General features: G+C 41.1%; 1 protein-coding gene across 3 annotated transcripts in view; it reads right to left on the bottom strand.

Moving 5' to 3' along the window:
- Window positions 1-24,017, bottom strand: part of PLCB1 (phospholipase C beta 1) — a 2,173,917-nt gene that overhangs the window by 307,050 nt on the left and 1,842,850 nt on the right. For all 3 annotated transcript variants that reach the window (XM_085612648.1, XM_085612647.1, XM_085612649.1), the window contains exon 31: window positions 21,334-21,420. In XM_085612648.1, coding sequence (XP_085468774.1) covers window positions 21,334-21,420 — 87 coding nt within the window. The remainder of the gene's footprint in view (window positions 1-21,333; window positions 21,421-24,017) is intronic.

Here is a 24,017-nt window from a genome sequence, read left to right as displayed (position 1 = left end):
GGGACAGCCACTGGTAATTAATATGGCCCGATAACCGTCCTCTTTCTAATGTGCCCCTACGGAAGTACAAATATATTCAATGCCATGTCCAGTCTGGCAAACTGCTAGAACCATATCCCTGACCTGGAGCACTGACAGCATTAACTGCTTTTAGGCTGGACAGGGTCTCGTCATGGAAGTGCAACTTGATTCCTGTGGTACTGCAGGCAGACATGGGACCAACGGCAAAGCGCACTGCTTGCCCCTAGAAAAACAAACTATTGTTAGTGAAGCCAGTAAGCCTGGATTTATTTTGAGAATATATGGAGAGACATACAGAAATACGCAGATTGTGCCTTCCTATGCAAATAAGATTTTTCTTTGTCCTTTTTTTTCCATTTCTTTTTAGGCAACCTTGTGGTACCATTCAGGAGGTTACACATTGACATGATACCAAGTCGGTGTGAATGCTTAAGTTTGTGTGTGTTGGCACATTAAGGCCAGACCTGATGCCTGATGGTTTCGCTGACGCCTGTTATGTTTTGGAATACTTCTGAACCATTCACACATGGTTTCAACTCCCTTCTCCCAAAACCACCAGCTGCAGAGTTAACCAAACAGTTCATCATGCTAAAATCAAAACCCTTGGCCTCTGCCATCTTTCATGTTGTGTTCAGCGTTTCATTTTATTGTAGGTTATAGACGTTAAGTATTTTGGCACTGCACTGTGGAACCTTTTTGCTCCTGACTTTTATTTTTTTGGGCATTTTACCTAGTAACTTATTCTGCTCTGAAGTGTACTACACGCATTTGTCTAAAAAGTGACTATAAAGGTTTGCAGCAGCCCCTTGCCAGCCTATGTTCATATAAAATGAACCTAGCAGTTAGTGTGACCTGTCTTCCTCTCTCTAGCGTTTTGCACAAGCTTCATGCAGTAGTGAGTGACTTAGGGTTAAGGATTGCATCCAAGCAGAATGCATTGCGTGGTGTGGATAATTAGAAGAGAGTACGTTTAAAGCAAGGTGTCTGACCATAATTGGTTCCTAAAAATCAATAAGTTACTTGTAAGTGCGTATACTCATTTTGTCATTAGTTTTCATTTGGAGGCAGGGTATAGATACAGGAGGTTGTTCTTTCTAAGGCTTTACTCATTCATCTATCCTTTATTGAAGTTTTTTTAACGCAAAATGTCAGTTTGAAGAGGGAGTGATCATTTATCGTTATTGGTAGGCTAAAACTCAGAATGCATTTTGAACTAATTTACCCTTTGGCTTTTATTTATATGTTTTGAAAACCTGCAAGCTATGCGTAAACACACACTTTGTACTTATAGTCCTTGCTTACCACAAGCAAAGTAAAGCTTCTCGTATGCAACTACAAAGTGTGTGTTTACGCAACGCTTCCAGGTTTTCAAAACACAAAGGAAAGGCATTGTCATTTACTATGCCAATAGCTCAAACTCTAACAAATGCGAGACCTATTGCGTTGCAAATGCTTATTTTAACTGTGTCATGACAAGGATAAGCTTGAATGTATTGTAGCATTGGTTTTTCAGGTATGTACATGAGCAAGTGAGAACGGAAAATGGCTGCTAGTCAAACAACGTCGAGTGCTAAGATGGGCCGTCCTCTTATCCCATGTTACTGGTTTAGGAAGTGCTACAAATAACCAGGGCAAGGCTCGAAATGGGTGGTGTAATCAGAATTTATGTCTAAGGTAATAGGGGCCTGAATTTTAAGCAACTCTGCGTATAGAGTGCCTCATTGGCCACAATGGCCTCTGTCAACCTCATCAATGTCATTGCTTGAACCCCGGACTAGAAACTGCAGTGGGAACCTTGGATTGAGTGTCAGCACTTGTCTGGCACATTCAGCAGTAATTTCTCTCCATAGTAAGACAGGCATTTAGAAAAAGTAATGGGTAGAATCCTCTCATGAGGGTGTGAGCTGAGGATTATAGCCATGTTATGAGTATTTGCATTGAATGGTATTCTTAAAAGCTTAAATGTTTTAAGACGCGTTCTCATGATTATAGCTATGGCAGACGATCTGAAACACAATTTGAAATATAATGTCAGAGTATAGCGCTCTTTCCCCCCAGTAATTTATTTTACCCTCAGGAATGTAAAAGTCCTTGTTTTAAAGGGCTGTGTGAGCCATCCAGTGCACAGATTGCTCCTAGCCTGCCTATATTCCTTTCTTGAACTATCAATGCCTGTATACGGCCATTGAACTTCTGTTTTATGGGTTTGAATTGTAAGCGCCTCCTGGAGTAATTGTAGTATTGTTCTATTTAATTGGAAGAGCCCAGACTTAGGGGGAAATGTGATCCTCAATTGTGGGACTGTTTTGCACACGTGTAAACTGTTCATATCAGAGAGATGAATATTTATTCTTTGATAAATGTATCATTAGCATATTGTCACTTGATTAAATTCACGTCACTCTTTGGCATAGGGCATCATTACCCTCAGAGTTAATCAATCAATCAATCAATCAAATAATTTGTAAAGCGCACTACATACCCGCAAGGGTTTCAAGGGGCTGAGGGTGGGGAGAAGGGGGTGCTGTTGCTACTGGTCGAACAGCCAGGTCTTGAGTTGTCTCCTGAAGGTTAGAAGGTTAAATAATGGTTTCGCAAACAGTTATATTGTAATGACAATGGCACCTATTATGCTATCAGTGTTATTTATAAAACTACTGTAATGGCAGTAAATGTAAAATAAGTTCAATATTTTATGTTTCGAACAAGTTCATTATGTGTGTTGGGTGTCTGTGTGTATGGACGTGCATGCATCCATAAGGGGATATGTTTGGCATAGGGTCGCCAGTCACATAGCCAGAGAGCCTTTCAACATCCTCCTCCTCATTGTCTTATCCCTTGGTCCAGAGCTGTAGTAAGCTGAAAACCTAGAAGGGGTTGGTTATCAGTGGCGTCCTGATGGGCCAATGTGACAGAAATCCATACACCACTCCCACATCAATTTCCCTCAAATTAGACAGAATTAGACTGGATGTTCAAGCTGGATAAAACAAAGACAGTATGCAGTATGAGTTTCCCTCCCTTGCCCTGTCCCTTTATCCGCACCCGGGGGCAAGTCATTGCTTATTGGTATTTTAAAAAGCTTAGACATGCCACCAATTCCCAAATATCCTTTCACAATGCAAATATAGGGTTCTTTGAAGGTAAAGTGAAATTTCCTGTTTGGCTTCCATCTGGAAAAGATGTATGTGCACAAGAGCAGAACATCTCTTCTCAGTGCTACCCATATTTTCGGCTCCTCTGATACTCCGTTGGGCCACTTGCCACTGGTCATCGTTAAACAAATCTAACCCTCCACATACGGGGCATCCACTTAGGTAGAACTATGGGTATGTCTTGGGCAGAATCCCTTGATTGTTTTCCTATTCGTATGTGTAGTAGAGTGGAAGGCGCTTTCCTTGCCAGGGTCGAAAGATCAGAAGTCATGACCCTTTCCAGCAAGTGCTAAGTCTTGTAGCAGTTGAAACAAAGTACCTCACTGGAATCCCTGCAAAAGGGTTACTTTCAATCTCTCACTGGCTCCTGGCAAATCTTGTGTCAAGAGAATGAGCACTAATTGCATCAGCTGTGATTTCCAGCAGCCATTGAAACTGTCTCTTGATTCTCTGCTACGGGCCACCTTTAGTAGATGAGAAATACTTCTTCGCCAAGACGAGCCCAAATGTAAATTTATCTTTAAGTAATGTTTAAACTAGTATATTGCAAGCATGCTCTGTACTTCTCTGTACTGTAACTGTAACCATACCAAGCCAGCCAAAGAGACAAAACTAGAATATGTCACATAACAAAACACTAATGCGTAAAAAAGCAATGCATTAGTAGTTAGATAAGCGGTAGAAAAGGGATGTTAGTCGTTGTAAACATTGTAGCAAAGATTGCATAAGGCTGCGGGGTTATGGTCATTTTTATGAAGTCTGTAGAATTATTGTTGATAAACACATATCACCATAGGCAGATCAGATATGCAATATTTGCATTTCTTATGAAATACAAGTACTTTTTAAGGGAATTGCAGTGGCAGTCGGCACAAGGGGGGCGGAGGTGAAAGAGTCGACAGATGACGTAGTAGGTATTATTTATTTGTTTGCTTGTACCTATGCAATATTACACCCCTCCCACCTCGCCCGGGCCCTACAGCCCTACCGCACTTACCTGTGCCGGCCGCCGCTAGGGAATTGTTTTCTTCACAAGAGAAAACTGTTTAACCGAATGTATACAAACCTGGATTCCTACAAGAGTTTTGGGAGTCCATTATAAAGACACTTGAACACTTTCTCCTTTCCAATACCCTCAAGAGTTTCAAATAAGTGTAAGTTAAGCAGGTAGTTGCCATCAACCTCACAATCTGGTCACAAAAATAAAATGTAATGGTTTCTGCTTATCTGCTCTTTCCCTTCACACAGCTCACGCTGTCCACCAGCTGCAGGGGAGGTTACAAGAGGAGAGGGGACATCCCAAGAGCTCCAGGACTAGAAGCCTGCAGAACTAGCAGTTCAAACTCCTTCCTCCTGTGTGTGACTGAGTAACTGAAATGCTAATGTGACAAACTGAAATAGAAGGGGGCCGCATCAGGTGATCCTGCCTAGGAGGCCCGGAAGTGTAAATGACAATCAGAGACTGAGAGCTGCAGAAATGGTATCTGAACACAGAGGAGCTGCACCTGCCCCTAACACCTGAAGCATCTTGTAGCTCTGTGCTGCCACAGCCCACGCCAGTGTCCTGCAGATTTACTGCCACTATGGGCAGGAAAAACTATCCACCTGGTGTAGAAATTAGGCATTTTACGAAATAGGTTTGTAAATGCACTCATACCTGTGGGAATGGGGTGTTCACAGCTTTTTACACCTGTCCTACACTTGCAATTCTTACAACCCACTAATTCGAAATTACTTAAAATTGCACTATACTGGCATAATTTCTAAGTGTAATACAAGGTAGTTAAGAGTAAAATTTCACATTTTCTGAATCACTAATATGAATTTGCCATTGTAAATGATGCTACTTGCCTACCTAAGTGGAACATAGGTATGTAAACATCTTTTTTGATTCAGGCTCACATCCAGTGTCAGATCAGCGTGAGGCACAAACGGAGCGCGCGCTGAAGTTTTTCTGATATACTAACCATGGAAGCATGAACATGACAAGATGACTCACATAATGTCCTACACACAAAGAGACTCTGAGCCTGATTACGAGTTTTCCATAGGATATAATGGAATTGTAATTTGACGTACGGGATATGCGTCACGTTTGTGACGCAGTAACCCTGTCCGCCTTACTCATTGTCACCAATTCTCCACGCTGTAGTAGCTATGCAGGTCAGTCTCCAGAAACCTCACTCGCATCACACCAACTCAATCAACATTAGGGGCTAATATAAACTGTGAAAATAGTTATCGAACATGGAATACGTAATGATGGCTGTATATTTTGGACAGTCAAACATTCTCAGATGCCAACTACATGGGTGTCTATTTAGAAAATGGAAGATATGAGTCAATTTTCCTCGCCATTAATATTGCTATATTGAGTTTATTTATTCACTTTAAGAAGTTACAGAGTTGGATCCATCAGCTACTGTATATCTTTTGGCTTCCTTCACCACTAAATCTATAATGTTTTTCTAATCATGTTTGGCCCTTTCCTGGAAAGAGATTCGCGGAGCCTGGGCCCAGTCCAGCCTTTCGCCCATTAAATACTATTAAGTACCCGGCGCCAATTCATCAAAGAGTGTTCAGAGTGGTTTGAAACGCAAATAAATAACCGTTTTCAGTCAGAGCTCATGCATAAATTATATCCAGATTCTCATTCGTTCTCAGAACTGAGGAAGCAATCAATCTTTTTGACGGGCGATTCGTTTTTAAATAACTGAAAATCGTTATATGATTTAAATTAGGCCCGCGTTCTCATTCCACTGCTACCAATAAGACAGCTATTTGCCGTTGACGTATTATTCTTTCTCCTATGTCCAGACTGTATTTATATTACTGAGACAACCTGCGTTGGGTACACGTCACTTGGACATAAGTGCCTCTTTTTATCACTGATGGCACTTTTAACACATTCATTGAGAAAGAAGGGTTCCATACTAGCATCATCTATTACCCGGGCACTTGAATTCTGTGGCAGGAGAGGACCAAATTATGTAGTATAGTTGACTAAATCATGCGGCAACAAAAGGCAGACTATGCGGCGTAACACAACACATTTTGTGTTAGTATTACTTAATTATTTTAACATTTTTAAACAGGTTTGGGTGGTTTTGATAAAGGTTTTTATCTATTTTGTGCCAGTTTAACTCCCAAATCCAGCAATGAGCAACAGTAATTTGACCCAAAGGAAACCCAAATGAAAAAAGTGAAAAGAAATTCTAAACTAGCTGAGGTGGTGGTGGAGTGGGAAGAGTTCAATCTCTCTCCGCCCCACTGGGAACCAGACTTCTATGAATATAGATTCAAATCGATACCACAACCCCAGTTATTATACACAAGAACATGTGAGGGAAACAATCTATTGACTGGACCCAGTGGGTTGGCGAAAGGCAAATGAGAAGAGAAATAAATATTTGATAACCTGCAACACTGCACAACACAGCATAAGGCGTGCATGACCGCTTTCACCTCGCACATGATACAGATTCATCGAATGGCATGATACAGATTCATCGAATGACCCCTTTTTGCAGAACGGGCTTCTGAAAATAACACAATGGTGATATCTTAAATGTAAAAGGTCAAAATGAAATTTAATGGGTGGACTGCGAGGGGAAAAAGGCGTGTGGGGCTTGCATTTGGACTAGGGTTGAGTTTTAGTTCTAACAATATAATTGTTCAATTTCCACTCGTTTGTGATTGTTCTTGGTGTTTTAGTAAAAGAAAAACGTGGACTATGATGCTTTGCTAAGACTGTAAAGGTGCAAGATGATTACTTTCATGGTAAAAATGAAAAAAAAAACATGTTGAAAAATGTTTTAAGAAAAGCAACAGAAAGGTGACCAGTCAACATTTGCGATAGGCCTTCCACTGCGTGGCAACGTGTCACCATGTTTTAGTAACTTTAGATACATTTGATCATGTGTGTGAGTCATTAAGGAGTATTATAACAGGATTCCCCCTTTTAATGCCCATTTATTTACAGAGCAAATCAGATGTGACAACTTTGGTATGCTATGCATGCGTTAAAAAGACATGTATGTTACTCTGGTAGGGGTAAGCAGAATTGAAATATGCTTTCTATGCTTAATTTGGATACTTTTTGCAAAACCATGTATATATAAGTCATGCGACTTTATGCTTGAGTGCTGCTAGTAAAGCACAAGGGGCTGCAACAGAGAACCAGTTTCACACTTCCCAAAAGGCATTTTCTGCTTGAACCAAGCTCCCACAAGTAAAAAAATACTGGAAAAACAAAAAAAAAGACATAAAATGTGCCAATAACTGGGATCGAGCAAGATTATGCTCATATAAAAAAAGCCCTTCCTCTTCAGGGCACAAAAAGGGATTAGTGCTGCAGAGTACCAATCAGTAAGTTTATTAAGGGCATGACATACACTTCAGGCATAAGTGGATTAAAAAGCCAATTATTTCCTGACCATTCAATCAAAATAGGGAAAAAAATAAAAACACGCAGTTATGAGAATAAATGAACTAGCATAACTGTTTCAAAGGATTTCAGCCATATTAGCCAAATTTGAAATCAACAACAAAATGGTATGAACAACTCAATAATACATTTTTTCAGTAAAGAGAGTGGGATAGCAAATGATGTTAGCAAATACAAGCGAGGCAGAAGTCTCAGATACAGGTCGGATGAATTAATAAACATGAACTTTAATGGTTGTCCATCATATTTCTCCATCTACTCCCCCTAACTGTCTCTTTGACTCCAGTCACAAATCCCTCTCTTCACCTTCTACTCACTCCACACATTCTATCCCTTGAGTCTTGTTTTCCTTCCTTCTTTCACTCAAACTATTCCGTCACTGTCCCATTGTGCCTCACCAACTGACTAAGCACTCCACTTTCAAGTCACTGTCCCACACTTTGACTCAAGGTCTTGCCTCTCTTTGTTTTTTAATCTTTTTCTCTGACTCCCAACTCTCTATTTTTCTCTCTTGCTAAAGCACCTCTCTCAGTTTCTCCTGCCACCCCTAATAATTCATGACATTGAGATCACCTTCTCATTTCCTACCTACATTCACTCTCCTTGCAAACATTACAGATTGTCTCATGATCATCTAGTGCTCTATTGCTCTTTGGTCCCTCATGCTGAGCTCTGTCAAAGCCGACACAATCGCCTGTTCTCATCCCACTGATATTTTATCACATTGATCTCGGTGTGGAACTTGGTATGCACTTTGACACCCAAGTGAAACTGACCTTTGTCGCATCTATGATGACACTGCTTGTTTCCAGCTTCTACATGTGAAAATTCTGGCAACACTTCTCCTTCAATCAGCCAAAATGATGAACATAATAGCCCTTCGTAAAATTGATTCTTTGTCATCCCCAGTTTGCTGGACTCTCTCTGGACAACCGTATCAAAAATAATCACATGCAAGCTTTTTAACTTGCATTACTCCACCTTACTTCCATGGCATCATGACTTCAAGCTCCAAAGTGTGTCCGTTACAAATACTTTGGTCTGATCAGCAAGGTGATTCAAGGACTCAAACCTCAGTTCCTAACTCACAATATCACTGCCCTGTGCTCTACTGCCTTGCAGAACCCGCCCCTCCATGTGCTATAGTGCATTGTTAAAGCGACACTACACAGATAAACTCTGACCATATATTAGAAAGAACTGGTTCCCATTGACCTTCAAAATAGTCTCCTAGGATCACTTTCTGCTACTAGAGTATCCACTTATCCTCTGCAACTTCTTGCCAGATTAGTTTGAACCTTCAAACATATTGCCCCTGCTGAAAACCTCGCCTTGAAAGTAATATTGTGTATGTCTGTGTGCATGTGCACTGTTTACCACTTTCAATCGCCTTTCCCATCAGTATCTTGTTTTATGTAACTGTTGTCTTGTTTTTATGTGCTGCATTTCATAATTATTGTATAGCACTTGTAGTGATGTACTTTTCTTGCAAAGAAATCCAAATTCATATATATTTTTGACTGAAAACATATTGTATCTAATATAACCCATGTCTGCTACATACATCTCACAATATCTGCAAATAAAAGCATTAACACAAAGTACTGCACAAACCTATGCAATATTGAGCCTAGTCTTCACCAGATGAATGGATATATATCAGGCAATCAGGTGTCCCAAGGAATGACTGTGGGACATTCCCATTGAATATAGCAATACTCGCAATAGTACATAATATTCTTCTATGTGGTTGCTCTAAAACAATCTTATTAACTAATTGTAGGTTTTGTATTATTTTTGTTTGTTATTCAGAGCGGACAAAAGTTTTGAGATTTGAATTGATGTATAGGCTACGCCCATGCTTGGGAGTGGATACTGCTTTATGCTTGCTGCAAAAAGGCTTAAATCGATGCTGTTTGTCTTTCTTCATTGTTCATGACTTCTCTGTATATTTGTGCTATTTATCGATCTTGAATTTCTAAATTTTTTACCTAAAAGAAAATTCTTTATGGATGTATTTATGGGTTTTAAAGTATTTGCAATTTGGACTTCAATAAAAAAATGTAAAAAAAAAAACGAATTATAGGTGGATATTTATGTTTCGGTTTCCATTAGCCAGCTTGCAGATGTGTTTGTTTGTGGGTAGGCTGTGAGATCACTAACCACTGAAGCGCAGGTAGAAGAGATGGGAGTCACAACAAGATACCAGGGCTAGCATTTGAAGGCATACAACACTAATACTGTTTTAAATGCAAATGTAAAACAAATTCGACAAACTAGAAGGGGGTTGATTTAACGGAATCAGGAAAAACAGATTCTCTCAGATGGCTCTAGGGAGCATGTGAGTCATGCTGGATATTGAATGGTGCTGCCTAGTTGATTGCTAGAAGGCAATTGTTTTTGGCGGAGGTTATATAGAAAATGGTGCATACATAATGAATACAATCTTTGCATCACCTGTGTGTCACTGGAGTCTTTATAGAACATACAAAGTACAAGTATCCATGCCCAACCTCCCTACATCTCATGCTGCTGAACCTTTTTGCATTATGTAGGATTTTAGGAGGAAATAATTAGGACTGCAATGTATGGTTTAAAAAGCTCTTAGCAACAGCATCTAAAGACAGAATAGGCATGATGATAAAATTGACACCAATACTGGTCTGGCTGATTAGACTGGACTGTTCCTATTGAAGCAGGACCAAGGCAGATCTGCATATGGCAGACCTCTCTTTAGAGTGGCGCAGTGGGTGAAATACCATGGACTGGAATGTACTCTGCATCATTGACAGTGGCTGAGAATAGTTCAAGCCTTCCACACATCACTGCGTTGTTTGTGATAGCTTTTTCAAAAGCAGCATCAGTGCTTATGAAGAGAATCTCTAGCCACTTCTCAAGATCTATTTTTTTCTTGATACCATAAGAGGATTTCGAGTCTGGATATCAAGGCATGTCTATGCACGAGCTAAACATGAGTTCGTCATTATTAAATATGGAGTCACTTGTCTTTTATAAGTTGATGCATTTATATTGACAGTTTTCGGCATATAAACATTCAACACAAAATGTATTAAAATAGATGCACCAGTCCATTGTTTAATAATAGATGTATTTCACTTGTTATCGAAAGGACAAACGTTTATTTCTCATGGCACAATACATATGACACCAAGTCATTCAAGATTCTAAATTATTAGTCTCTTATTTTATCACTGCATATTATGGGAATTCCATTTTTACAGGGGGTTCTGGATCCTATCTTCACTATAAGCTGTCCTGAACAAAGGGGCATCTAATTGCTAACCTCTCTGTTTTATATCTGAACATCCTACGGTTTCTGTCTTCTTTAATGTTTCCATGTGTTCCTCAAGGACACAAAAGAGGATAGTTGAGCACCCTGAAAGGTCACAATGCCAGGGACTATGGGCCCGATTCACAGAACTAACTTAAGACAAAATCCTAAACTTACTACCATTTTGGTATTCACAGAAGGCACTTACTCATTTTGGTATTCACAGAAGGCACTTACTCATTTCGGTATTCACAGAAGTTAGGAGTCCTAACTTTAGGACTCCTAAATGCCTTCTGTGAATACCGAAAGTCTTAAAATTAGGATTTTTCTCAGTTTAGTAGTAGTATAGTTAGTACTATAGGGGATATTAATGAGCCCAAATCCTAAAGGTAGACATGTTTCTAGTCTGCCCCCAGGGTTATTCTTCAGGACCAGGTGTTTTCTAATGTTGTACCAGTTCCACTCCTATATTTGGTCTGCTAAAACCATCTGTGATACAGTGCTGCAATCGCACAATTATACTCAGGTGCTGTACACATTTTATACCACCTGGTAATCCTACTGTGATTATTTTATCACTGTTGAAGCCTAGGCTCCATGGTTCACCCGGCGGGAAGTTCCGCTTTTAGTTACACACTCGTCAAAGCCTGAACTTCTTCCGATTACCTACAAAATGATCCGCTCGGAAACCGCATCTCGGTTCCCGAGTGGATTATTTTGTACTGCACCTGAGTATAGTTGTGCGATTGCGGCACTGTATCACAGTTGGTTTTAGCAGACCAACTGTAGGAGTGGAACTAGGTACAACATTGGAAAACACTAGGTTTTACGAAAAACCTTATGGTTTTTCCCACAAAGTGAGCGAACAGGAATAACTTCACACAGCAAGTGGCCAGGTCCCATATTTTTTGTTTCCCATGATTTAAATTAGTCAACACGTACTGAGGGCCTACTTTTTAAGGAGTATAGATTTCAAATTGAGGGCTCAGGCTGAGTTATAATCCATGGTATGTGCCTAGTCGTCTGGCCAGGATCTTTCCCATTCTTCATCCTGACCTGAACTTCTTAAAGCTGAGGGAGGGAGCAGAGATGCTCCCTGTACTGTGAGCTGAGGAGGAAAGGGGGTGACAGATAGAGAAGGCAGCAGGAATCCCTTGCAGCTCCACGTGATTCCTTGATGTAAGGTGTATTGCCAGGTAACTGTTTCCCGAAAGAACATCTAAGCATCTTTAAAAGGGGGATTACCACTGCAAATTGCTGCCTTTTGAGTTAGATTCAGGTACATAACTCAACCTGCAAGCCATCTCTCCCCTCTACTGCCTTAGCAACAGAAAACTGTAACATGTAAGTAATACAGTTTGGTAAACTCTATTAAAAAAAAGACCAGTTTAAAATCTTTTAGCCTAGTTTATCTCTTCTTTGTCATTAACAGTCATTCAGAAGCTAAACCGTATGAAAATGATACACGTGACTTATAACTTTAATTACAATTTGCATTAAATATTCTGTTCACATTTCTTTGTGTGATAATATCCACATTATCCCTTACTCAAACATTTTGGAGGCTGCTTCAGATCACTGATGCGAACATAAGATCATCAAAGACCTCCAACACCCCTGAATGTCGCATTATGCAGGGCTCTTAAATAAAGGTAAACAGTGAATATTCCACTATATCACCTTCTGAGGGTGTTAGCATGGGTCACAGGTTGAGATTTCTGAAAACGCACAACTCGCAACGTTAAGATACATCAAACAAATGAAACATGCAGCAGAAAACCAATGAATCACAACAAGGAATAAAGGATAACATGACATGTTTTCCTTGGTAGCCTCCTGTGATTCTCTTAACCTTGTTAAGTCGGATCAATAGAGTATCTATTTGTAGCACTGGTGTCAATGTCCTTAAAATAAACAGCAGTTCGACATTGACACTCTCTCAGAGAAGTTCCACCTTGATAGATACACTGCATGTTGCAAGGATGTACTCCACTTCTATTGATGATAAATCACATTTATTTGTAAATTGCATGCCTATTGATCAGCGTCCCAAGCCACATAAGATCTTTAGAGGAGAGATATGCCAGGAGGGTCATTTGTTCTGTGAAGAGGGCCATCAGCCATACACAGGGTGAATGATCATTAGGCACTTCAGCACCCTATTGCAATCTGTGCTTGCAAAATGATGATACATGTCTGTTGCAAGGCACATGAAGGAGTATCAATCTTCTTTGCAGGGTCACTTTCACAATCATAACATTGATTACTTTAGAACGTGTAAATGGGCAAATGTTTGATTTAGTGTCTGTTACATGTTCACGCAACAAGCCTTTTCCAAGATTCAAATAACGAATGAATGACACAGCAGGAGAGACAACACAGAGTGAACTTACACAGCTAGCACAAGAAAAGCATGGCTTTTCTATTCCTGTGCCCTTGTGGAGTATTAGTGCATAGTTGTCACGCCTGGACTACGCAAATGCACTACATTTGAGAGCTCCACTCACCACTACTAGAAAATTGCAAGTAGTGCAAAACTGTGCTTCACGTGTGCTTATGAATACTTCCAAGCGCCTGTCAGCTAAGCCTGCACTTGCAGCGTTGCACTGGCTACCTATCCATGAGAGAATCCTGTTTAAAACCTTGTGTATCTCACACAAAGTTCTCTCAGGAAAAGGCCCTCCCAGCATCAACTCCATTATACGACCTTATCGTTCTACACGGTCTTTAAGGTCGGATAATAAACAATTAGCGGCAGTTCCAAAAATAAGAAGAACATGTAGCGGAGGTCGTCGTTTTTCATACAATGCCGCTAAACTATGGAATCTCCTGCCTCCTGAGATTCGTCTTGAGCCTAACTATCTTTCCTTTCAAAAGCAATGAAAAACTTACCTGTTCCCTTAATTCTGCCCTTGGTTGAAGCGGCACCGCTAGTAGCGCTGGGATGCCCCCGGGTAGCCATGCGCTCTAGAAATGTCTCTTCATTAATTCATTCATAGTTAAAATGAACACGGTGGTGATCTCTATTCGATAAAATTGTTCTTTAAATGTTATGGACTATGGGGCTGTGCATAGGTCTATTAGTGTAATTTACTTATTTTTAGGAGTTGTGGGTAGGTTAATGATTGTATTTGAGTTTGTTTACTTCTGCTCTTTAGTCTTGACTTCACTATGCTTCACTGAGAGCTATTTGGAAGAGTGCACCAGCTCCAGATATAATATGTTTAGATCTGTAGAACATCTGGATTTGCATGCCAATGGCATGTTGCCTTGGGCCATTCTGCCTACTGATGAGCTGTTTAATGTATTTGCTAAGAGGCTCTTTCGTGCACTGTGCTCAACCAATGAGCTACCTGTGCACAGCCCGTGTGTATTCAACTGGGCAGTGCTAAAGAAGCATTCGCTTAAAGTAAATGCTTCATGCACACAAATCTCATTTGCAATCATCTGAGAAATAAAAGATGTCAGAGTATGATAGTAAGCCAAAGTGTTAAAGAATCAAGCACATATTTATTATTTTCTGTATAGCTTGATAAACTAGGCCTCAACTAATGATTTTTAGTCACAATTACACTATTTCTTCCCGATGTTCTATGTAGATTTGAAATTAAACTTATGTGGTCATTTTCTTCAGTGTACAGTTTACAAAACACGATTATTTTCAGACTGATTTATAGGTAGCTGAGCTAATATATGAATGTAATGTACATAAAACATGATGGATAGAGCAGGAGGTTAATGGGCCAGTGGAAGAAACCCAAACAGTGCCAATGATAGGGAAGATACTGCAAATTCTGAAACTCTGTCTGAAACTAATATATTCATTAGAAATATAATTTTCTTAAGCAAAGTTCCTGAACTTCATGAGAGGAAACTTTGCAAAACTGAGGATTTATAAAGATAGCTCTAGTAGATCTTCATGATATGAAGCAAAGGACACTAGTGTAGGAAATAGATATGTTATGGCAAACAAGTAAATTGTGGCATTAAGTTAAATATAACTCTTGAGATGTGTAGCAGAATGCTAAAGACAATGTTGGCATTATGAACAGACAAAGTATAAAAATAGTAGCTAAACAGATAATGATAAACAAGCCGAACAGGTGTATATGAGCATAAAGTCAAATGGAGGATGCAATGACCCACACAAACAGACAGCATATCTTAAATTAACGCAGATGACTGGAGAAATATAGATATGGAACTAAAACAATGGGGCACAGAGACACGCATAGAGAAATCACAGGAACAACTCCAATTGTTAAATAATTCTGCTCTTCGGTAATGAAAAATACAGTGGTGGTGAGGAGCCAAACCTAAGCTGCAAATGAATATATCATTGTATAAAACTCCATCAATTCAATTAGTGTTTTTCCAAACCATTTCCAAAAAAGAGTTGGAGCGGTTAAAAAAGTTTCTTTTTTCAGCTCATTGGAAAAGCACTCTTTAATGCTGTATTATTTTTGTGTCTCATTCCAGATGCTAATGAACGCCTCAACTTTATCTTGATTTTACGTTGATTTTGGGATTTGTATGTCACACGCATTTCATGCAATCACTGCACAATGACCTAATCACGAAAAATCCAAATCTATCAGCAGAGAAAGAGAACCTTCCATATTTGCATAAACGTTTAATGCAGCTGAATGGAAAGTGGCAACATATTCCACAAGAAGTTGTTGGAAAGGAAAATAGTTGGTCACATCTGCCTATTACTCCATGGAATCATTGTTCTCTTGGAACCAGCAGCTAAGACTGGAATTATCCAGCTTTCTAGCCCCAAATCAATCGCCTGAGAATAGGTATGGAATAGCCCTGAAGAAGGCCACTAAGTGTCCCCAACGGGCAAATACATTTCATCCATCAGATTAGTAATTAGGACTTAAAAATATCAACCTGTGGTCACAAACCTTGCAAGGATTATGGGCAAACTGTAAGAATATTGTGATATCTAAAAAAGAAGCAGAATAGAATGGTCTTTACTGCTAAGTATGTTAAGTGAATTGAAGGCAGCCAGTCAGACATGGGCGAGCCAGTCACTTGAGGAAGCCTCAGGCAAAGTGGAGTTCGGTGCCAGCGTTTGAAGCCCGTTCAAACTTGATAGCTGGGGCCCAGGTACCCTGTAGCCTGTGTCTACATAGAATCAAAGTTATAAATTGTTTTCTGATCTGCTGCAGTCAACAATTATCTCACTGCTTTAATTTTGGGCACCTTTTGGCATGAAATATCAAAAGGGATTCCTCTCAAGTATTAGATGTGTCGCGTGAAATTACAACATTGTCGTTCATGTATTTTTTCCATGCGGTGTACTCATCTTGGCTCTACGAAGTGTTGTGGGCTAAAAGAGTGCTCTCTTTGCTCAGACCTTGGATGCAATGGGTTCAAATCTTGTAAAGAAAGACTATTTGAAGTCACCTATAAGTCCTCAACAAGGTGCCTCATTGACTTATACTTTAGCCCCTGACATTTGCCATGAGTACCAGATCATACATTTCAATCCCGTCATGGCAAACATATCCTTTCATCCTTCATAGGTTGATAAACTGGGGGACATTGAATTGGATAATAACAACATTGTGTCATTGACACCACTACGGAAAGTTTGGAATGTGTTGTGAAATGCAAGAAAAATAAGTTTTAAAAGGTTATTATCGTTAAAGGTGACTTCTGAAGTGGCAATTGCCCAATTCTGCTGCCGCCGCACAGTTCCCTTCCTAATGAAACTGGGAGCTTGGAGGGCAGGCTGTGGACTGTGGAGAACGCCTCAGGGAGAGAGACAATGCCTGTGTCCCTTCCTCAGGGCAGTGCACGGTGGCCATGGTCCAGACTGCTGAGAGTCCCTGAAACACAACGAGGATACATGTTTCCCTGACTCAGGGTGGTGCCTGGTGGCCATGGTGTGGACTGCTGAGGCTGCCCCTGGCAGAGTGACAGACTGTGCATCTTCCTCTATCTCAAGACCGTGCTTTTGGGCATTTTGCAGACGGCTGAGAGTGCTTGAGGAAAAGGGAGAGTATGGTCCTAACAATTTTTTAAAAAAAAGGATTTTGTGGTCGATTTTTGCCAGGAAAGTGTTTTAAAAGAAACATAACACAAGGGATACTTTCTCATTTTGGGGGCATACTACACAAGCAGGTTCACAGCAGAATTTGAAAAAACATCAGAATTTTAGAGTGCATTGGATAAGGCCAACATAAAATTAGAAATAGTGAAGACAGGGTATGAGAAAATTGTGGGGGCAAACCTGTTGGTTCATTTACTGCTAACCTGTATAAAGCTGATATTTCATAAATATGAACAATTCAGTTTTTGCGAATTAAAAATGCGACAGCTGCAATCATTGTTGAAACTTAATAATTCTGCTGCTGTTAGAATACAAAGTAGGCCACTGTGTTTTTTTTTAATCTCTAGCTACCAACTGGGTCGTGCAATTTGCTATTTTCCATGTATCAGTTTCAGAAACTTAATCCACTGTTTGATTGTAATGCTTGATGTCACACAAAGTATTAGGACACTTCAGCAGGACCTAGGGTCAGTGTCTAGATACAGGATTAGTGTAAGAGGACTCAGTTAAGCTATCACAGTCGATTAGAAACTGCAGTTAAGAGTTCTGTGAGCTCTTTGGCAAAGCCAAATCACACTTAATTATACCAGTTTCACTTTCCCTAGCTGGAGTTTCTAGAAGTAGATAAAAGTGATTTAAAAAAAAAAATTGCACATTTTAATTTCTACTTTGAAACATGCTGTTGAAAACCATACTTGGCAGTTAATGCACTTAGACTCTGGAGTAATGGAACCAGTCACCAATTCAGTGTTAGGTTAGCATGGCTGTCTACGGCCGGTCAGCGGGATGTCCATTGTACAGTCCTGCACATTTGAATATGGGCTCCACAGAAGTGCCAGCGAGGGCCTAGCATTTATTTATTTGCTGAATTGGGGAGGGGGAGTGGGGGGGGGGGGACTTTGACACTATAAAAACTAATTTTCCTTCAGAAAGGTCAATAAGAAGAGAAGTGAACACCTGCGGTGAAGCGGCTCTATCTAGTAATGGACCAGTCCCAAAGTCTACACAGAAGAGGCCAAACTGGCATTACCAGGATGATAAGGCGAATGATTTCACTGCAGACAGCTAATTTAAACCAGGTAAACACAGTTCACCGCCGAAAGGCCAATTCGCTGCTCAATGGACACAAAAAAACACAGAGTTGCTTTTAGCAGCATTGTGAGGGCCCTAGAAGTGTATTTACCGTAAAACTAACTAAAATACTTTGGGGCAGATTTACATGCCCCTCGCGCCACTTTTGCGTCACTTTTCCCATGTTAAAAGTGACGCAAAAGTGGCGCAAGGGGCTTGTAAATATGCCACTTTGTCCGGACTTCTGAAAGTGCACTTCAAAGCAACTTCCCTGGCCTACAGGGCCGTCTTGGTAATATAGTAGGCAGGTCTTGCACCCCCTTCTGCCCCCCACCCACCAATCCTTCCCGCCACTGTAATTCACCTAATGTTATTACCATTAGGATAATTACAATGGCCTGCCCCTGGCACCGTTGATGAGCGCCTATCTGCAGAATAATTTCTCGTTCCTTTGCATTCCTCAATGCCTGGAGGAAGGAATCCTTGTTTTCTCATTTTTTCAAGCCAGTGCAGATAGGGGCAGAAACAGCAGAGGTGCCAGCAGGTTCTCATCGCCTTATCTCAGATTGAAAAAGAGTATTCCTCCCCTCCCTTTCCAAATGTGCATACTTTATCTTGCAATAGGTCAAAGTTTCCACTCGCTTTATAAGTGATGCGCTGTTCAGATACATCAGTTATGGTTGAAGCGTATTATGCTTGACAGTACATGTAACTGCATAGTATTTTTTATAAATTGTATAATAACCATGCTGTGTCCAGATCATTAACTCACACGCATGGAATTCAGTGTAAACGCTGTCCTGTATTCCTCAGTGATGCCCGGTGACGTAAGAGAAGCCTGTGACATTTTGAATGGGTTCTAATCTTAATAATGAAATTGTAAGAGCTGCTCTGTTTTTGTGTCCATCGCAAAGATAAAAAAAAAATCCTAAGAAATCTTCATATGCTTCAAACTTACAAAAATGTACAAACGGAAACTAAAGCGCACTAAATAACAGAAACGCCAAATAAGAACAAAACTGTTAACTGTGTGCAATGAGATGAACTGAGACTTCCATTTACCAGCATTAAGAGGGGCAGACACTCCTTGACTGAGAGAACCTGTTAGATGCAGCTCAGAGCCCACGCTCCTCGCCTCTTGAATTTAGATACTAACAATAATAAAAGGCAGGCTATGTGCGATACATTATAGCTCTCTGGAGCCAAAATTCAACGTTTACATTGAAAACATTAGAAGCACTTTCTTAAATATTTCATTTTGATTTCAGTTCATGTACAGCAGGAAAACAACATGATAGTGCATGGCGCCCTCTGGTGGTCAGATTGGTGGCTTGCAATGAGCAGCACATTCGTTTGAGTTTCTGAAGCTGTGCAGGTGTGATTTTATAAACGCTCAGAGATACACAAGTTTGTTGTTAATTTGGGATACCTACATCCTCAGCAGCACTGAAGATAATCACCTCAATGGTGAATTGTTGTACTCATCCAAATAGCTAAAAAGAGTGAAGTGTTCTTAGAAGCATCAGAGTTTAATTCCCATATAAAAGTAAGTTTTCCAATTTCCTTCAATATGAATACATTTTACTTACTGAATTCATGCAGAAATTGGGAAACGCCCAGCTGCATTCCAGTGCCAGCAATGAGTTTCAAAGTGGGAATAAATTCTTGAAGGTTCAGCAAATGATCCTCACTGTGCTTGGAGACTGTGCGCCCCCAAGGTCACACAAAGGGCAGCTCAGAATTCTAAATGCAGACTTCCACCACATATATGCAGGCCTAAGGCTTGTTTGAGGATGGATAGAGCTACACCTAAATATTTTTGAACTACACATATAGTCTGGAAACACTAGGCAGATATAGGGTCTGATTTAAGTTTGGCAGACAGGGTACTCTGTCGCAAATGTGACGGAGTACCCTCTCCACCAGACTCTCAATCCGAATGGCGTACCATAAGCTTTCTATCGATGGACCCCTGGTTGTTTGCATCGAAAGTTTCCTCCGAAGGCTGCCGGACTAGAAGCTGTTAGAGAAAGGGCACTACTCCACCCGCCCTATTTAGGGAGGATGTTGTGACATCCTGTTTTTAGTTCCTGTCACCGCCAGGAAAAACCTAGCAGTGAGGATAGTAAGAAAAAAAAAAGAATGACACCCCAGACCAAGGGAAAAACTCAGCATGTGGAGGTCATTAGTTCTCTTTTTTTCTCAAAAATACATTCCCACTTTTGGAGTTTGTTTTTGAAAAATAAAATTTTTTAAAAGTTTGGTGGAGGCCCGTCAAATCCAACGACAGGCGTCGGCCCAACTTTTTGTACCTTGAAGAGAACATCTGTGATGGCTGTTCCTTCAGTGTATGGGGATGACCACTTTGCCGGTGGTCATCTCTAAATTTGGAGGATGGTAGTCCATTAGTGTAACAGAGGTAATTAATCCCTCTGACACCCTGATGGAGGGCATCCTGTCTGCTAAACTCAAACTTGGCCCCATAATCTTTACAAACTTTAAAATATATTTCATGGATCGGATGATGTATGCAAATAATGTTAGAGAAATACATCTATTGCTCTTACTTAACACCTGTTTTTAAGAGGCATTGGGCCATATTATCAAGAAGGGCGATAACATTATCGCCGTTTTAGCGGCAGGAAACTGCCGCTAAAGCGTCGATACGGGGCTTGATAATATTCCCTAGAGAATTCCAATAGAAGCCCATGTTCTGGTGTGAAGGACATCAAACCTGGGCTTCTATTAAATTGTCTGTGGCATATTATCAAGCCCCTTATCGCCGCTTTAGCAGCAGTTTCCTGCCGCTAAAATGGTGATAATGTTATCGCTTCTTGATAATATGGCCCATTAACTTTTTATAGTAAGCCAGGTCTCACAATCAAAGTCCATGGGAGGCAGCATCAAAATGCACAAGTACTATCTATTGACCGTCTCCTTGATGCTTAGAAGTGCAAAGCAGTGGAAAGCTCAATTTGCACCCCTTTAAATCCAACTTTTCTGCTAGAAAGTAAGTACATTATCAGGAATTTGTGCCGCTATGCATCACTTTACATGGGCGCAAAGTCTTGATTAATCTGTTCCTTTGTTTGCCACAGTTTTCATTTATGAAACACAGGTACAGCTCAATATGGAACTATTTTTCATATTGAGTTAATGACGAATATCACTAGGTTGCGTACATCTTTGCGAAGTTCTTTTAAGAATAATTTCAAACCAATATATTGTTTCGTAAATTGCTGTTGCCTAGTCTCTAGCTGAAGGCACAAAAATAACACATTACCTTAGGTTTTTCGTCCAATATCTGCTGGCGAATTTCCTTGTGTGTTTCCAAAAGCTTTTCTTGCCGTTTCGTCTGCGCGTCTTCTAACTGCAATTTAGAAAGTAACATAATGAAGGTTCGCCCAGAAATCACTGACTGGTCACAAACACCCCAAAAGTCTGCTCACGTCTGTTTCCGTAATCCGGAGATCTCACGTTTTTAGCTGATGCTCATAGAAAGAATTCTGTGCCATACAGGCAATACATTTATAAGGTATTTTCTGAATTATTTTATGAGATGACTACAATTTAACAAAATATCAGGTGAGGGACCAAAGAAGACTGTCATCATATTACAAACTTGTTCACTGCATACTGCCATATATCATAAAAGACATATTGTGATCTCTAGAGTACAAGGCTAGCTGGGAAGCAGTAGCTCACAGTGGAAGAGGCCAACCCACAGAATAAGGGCGATTCGAGATTATGTGCATATTATGTAATTTTGTTCAGAAATAGCTAGCCGGTAAAAGAAACCATTGTTGCCACTGTTTAGGCGATAAGAGATTAAGGGGCATCCCTACGAGCCACTTTTGCCACCGGAGCGTCACATTTTCTGACGCTCCGGTGGCGTAGCACTATTTCATGTATCTGCAAGGTGGCTTTAAGCTACTTAACGTGGCTTAACGCCACTTTGTAAATATGCACCTTCCCGTCGCAGTCTGCTGCGGCAAAGGGGCGGGGAATGGGTATTGCAGTGGGCATTCCACCCCAACACCTTTTGCTTTTCGATGCTGCCCCAGATTTACAAGCTTGAGGCAGCGCCAAAAACGAAGGCCAGCTAACAGCTGGTATTAGAATGGCGATGTGATGAAAAATAATTCATTTTTCCTCGTTTTTGCTCTATCCATGTGTGCTGCATTCTGCAGTACACATAAAAAGAGCAAATCGCCATTATTGGTTGTTTATGTGCCCCACCCCTGCAGCTGGAGCTAGGCGGATGGTGCTATGGGAAATGCAGGGGTGCGCCATATTTTTGTAAATACGGCGCATTCCTGCATTTTAAAAATGTCAGAGCATGATGTTGTCAAATTTGGTGCAACACCGCACACCGACATAATTTAGTAAATATGTTAATGTTAATGTTAAAAATGATTTATAAAGCGCACGTACACCGGGTGGTTTCATGGTGCTGTAAAGGCTCTCTATGCTATCGGTGAAGACATTAATTGTAGGCTTGTGCAAATAGCCATGTTTTAAGGGACTTCCTGAATTACCGACGGTCAGTGAAGGAGCGTATTTCCAACGGGAGGGAGTTCCACAGTTTGGGGGCCGGGTAGCAAATCTGCGGCCTCCCTGACGTACCCGCTTGAACGCAGGGGTGGTGAGGAGTGAGAGGTGAGCAGAGCGTAGGTTACGTGAGGGAGTGTGCTTGAAAATCAGGCTGTTAATGAATTCGGGACTATTGCAATGCAGGGATTTGAAGATGAGGCAGCCTGTTTTAAAGGCGCAACGTTGAGGAATGGGGAGCCACTGCAGTTGCCTCAGCAAGGGGGTTGCCATCTAGGTTGGCGAAAAACTAATCTGGCTGCATGGTTTTGGGCCATCTGCAACCGTTTGAGCAGGTAGAGTGGCATGCCCAAGTACACAGAGTTAGCATAGTCCAGGTGCAACAGGACGGTGGCTATTATGACCTGGATCAGGGCTTCCTGAGTGAGAAGGCAATGTATCTTCCTGATCTTCCGATGTTGAAAAAAGCACTTAGAGATGACCGCACCAACCTGAGTTTTCAGTGAGAGGTCACTGTTGAGGGAGACTCCTAGTGTTTTGGCCGAGGTGGAGGGAGAGGGGGGAGGTCCTAGCTCTGGTGGCCAGTAGTGTAAACCCCAGAACTTATGGCTGTCTTACCAGGGTTTAATTTAAGGTGATTATTTTCCATCCATTGTTGGATATGCAGCATGGTGGCCTGGAATTCGGTGACCGAGCTGTGCGAGTTATCAATCTTGAAGACTAATTGCAGGTCATCCGCATAATTGAAGACCGTCACCTTCCTGTCTTTAAGGGACTGGATCAGGGGGACAATATAAAGATTAAACAGGTGGGGAGAGAGAGCCGAGCCCTGTGGAAAACCACAAGTAGTTTTGCGTGGAGGGGCCAAAAAATGTCCTTGACGGACGGCCTGGGAAAGGTCCTCCAGAAAAGAAGAGAGCCAGCGAGCCGCCACACCTTGAATGCCAGCATGTTTGACACGGTCAACCAGAATAATGTGGTCGACCGTGTCAAAGTCAGTGGAGAGATCCAGTAACACCAGTGCCTGAGGGGAGCTTCTATCGGCATTGTCCCGGAGAGTATCAAGGACAGTTAGGATTACGGTTTCAGTGGAATGGGCTGGCCAAAACCCTGCTTGATAAGGGTTGAGGTATTTAGACTCCTCCAAGAAGTTGGATAAGCATTTAGCTACGTGGGCCTCTAGTACCTTTGCCAAAAACGGAAGCTGGGAGATCGGACTGTAGTTAGGTAGAAGCGTGGGATCAGCTCCAGGTTTTTTTAGGAGGGGGACCACTATGGTTTTCTTGAAAGCCATAGGGACTTGGCCGGATGAAAGTGACTCATTCAGAAGGGCGAGTGCAGGGCCCGGGTAGACTGCGAGGCAGTCTTTGAGTATGTGTGGTGGGCAGCAGTTGGAGGGGGCACCTGAGTTAACTT

This window comes from Triturus cristatus, chromosome 6 (assembly GCF_964204655.1).
Source record: "Triturus cristatus chromosome 6, aTriCri1.1, whole genome shotgun sequence".
NCBI classification, from domain to species: Eukaryota; Metazoa; Chordata; class Amphibia; order Caudata; family Salamandridae; genus Triturus; species Triturus cristatus.
The sequence above is the reverse complement of the archived record's forward strand: the minus strand, read 5'-3'. Positions and strand labels throughout refer to the sequence as shown.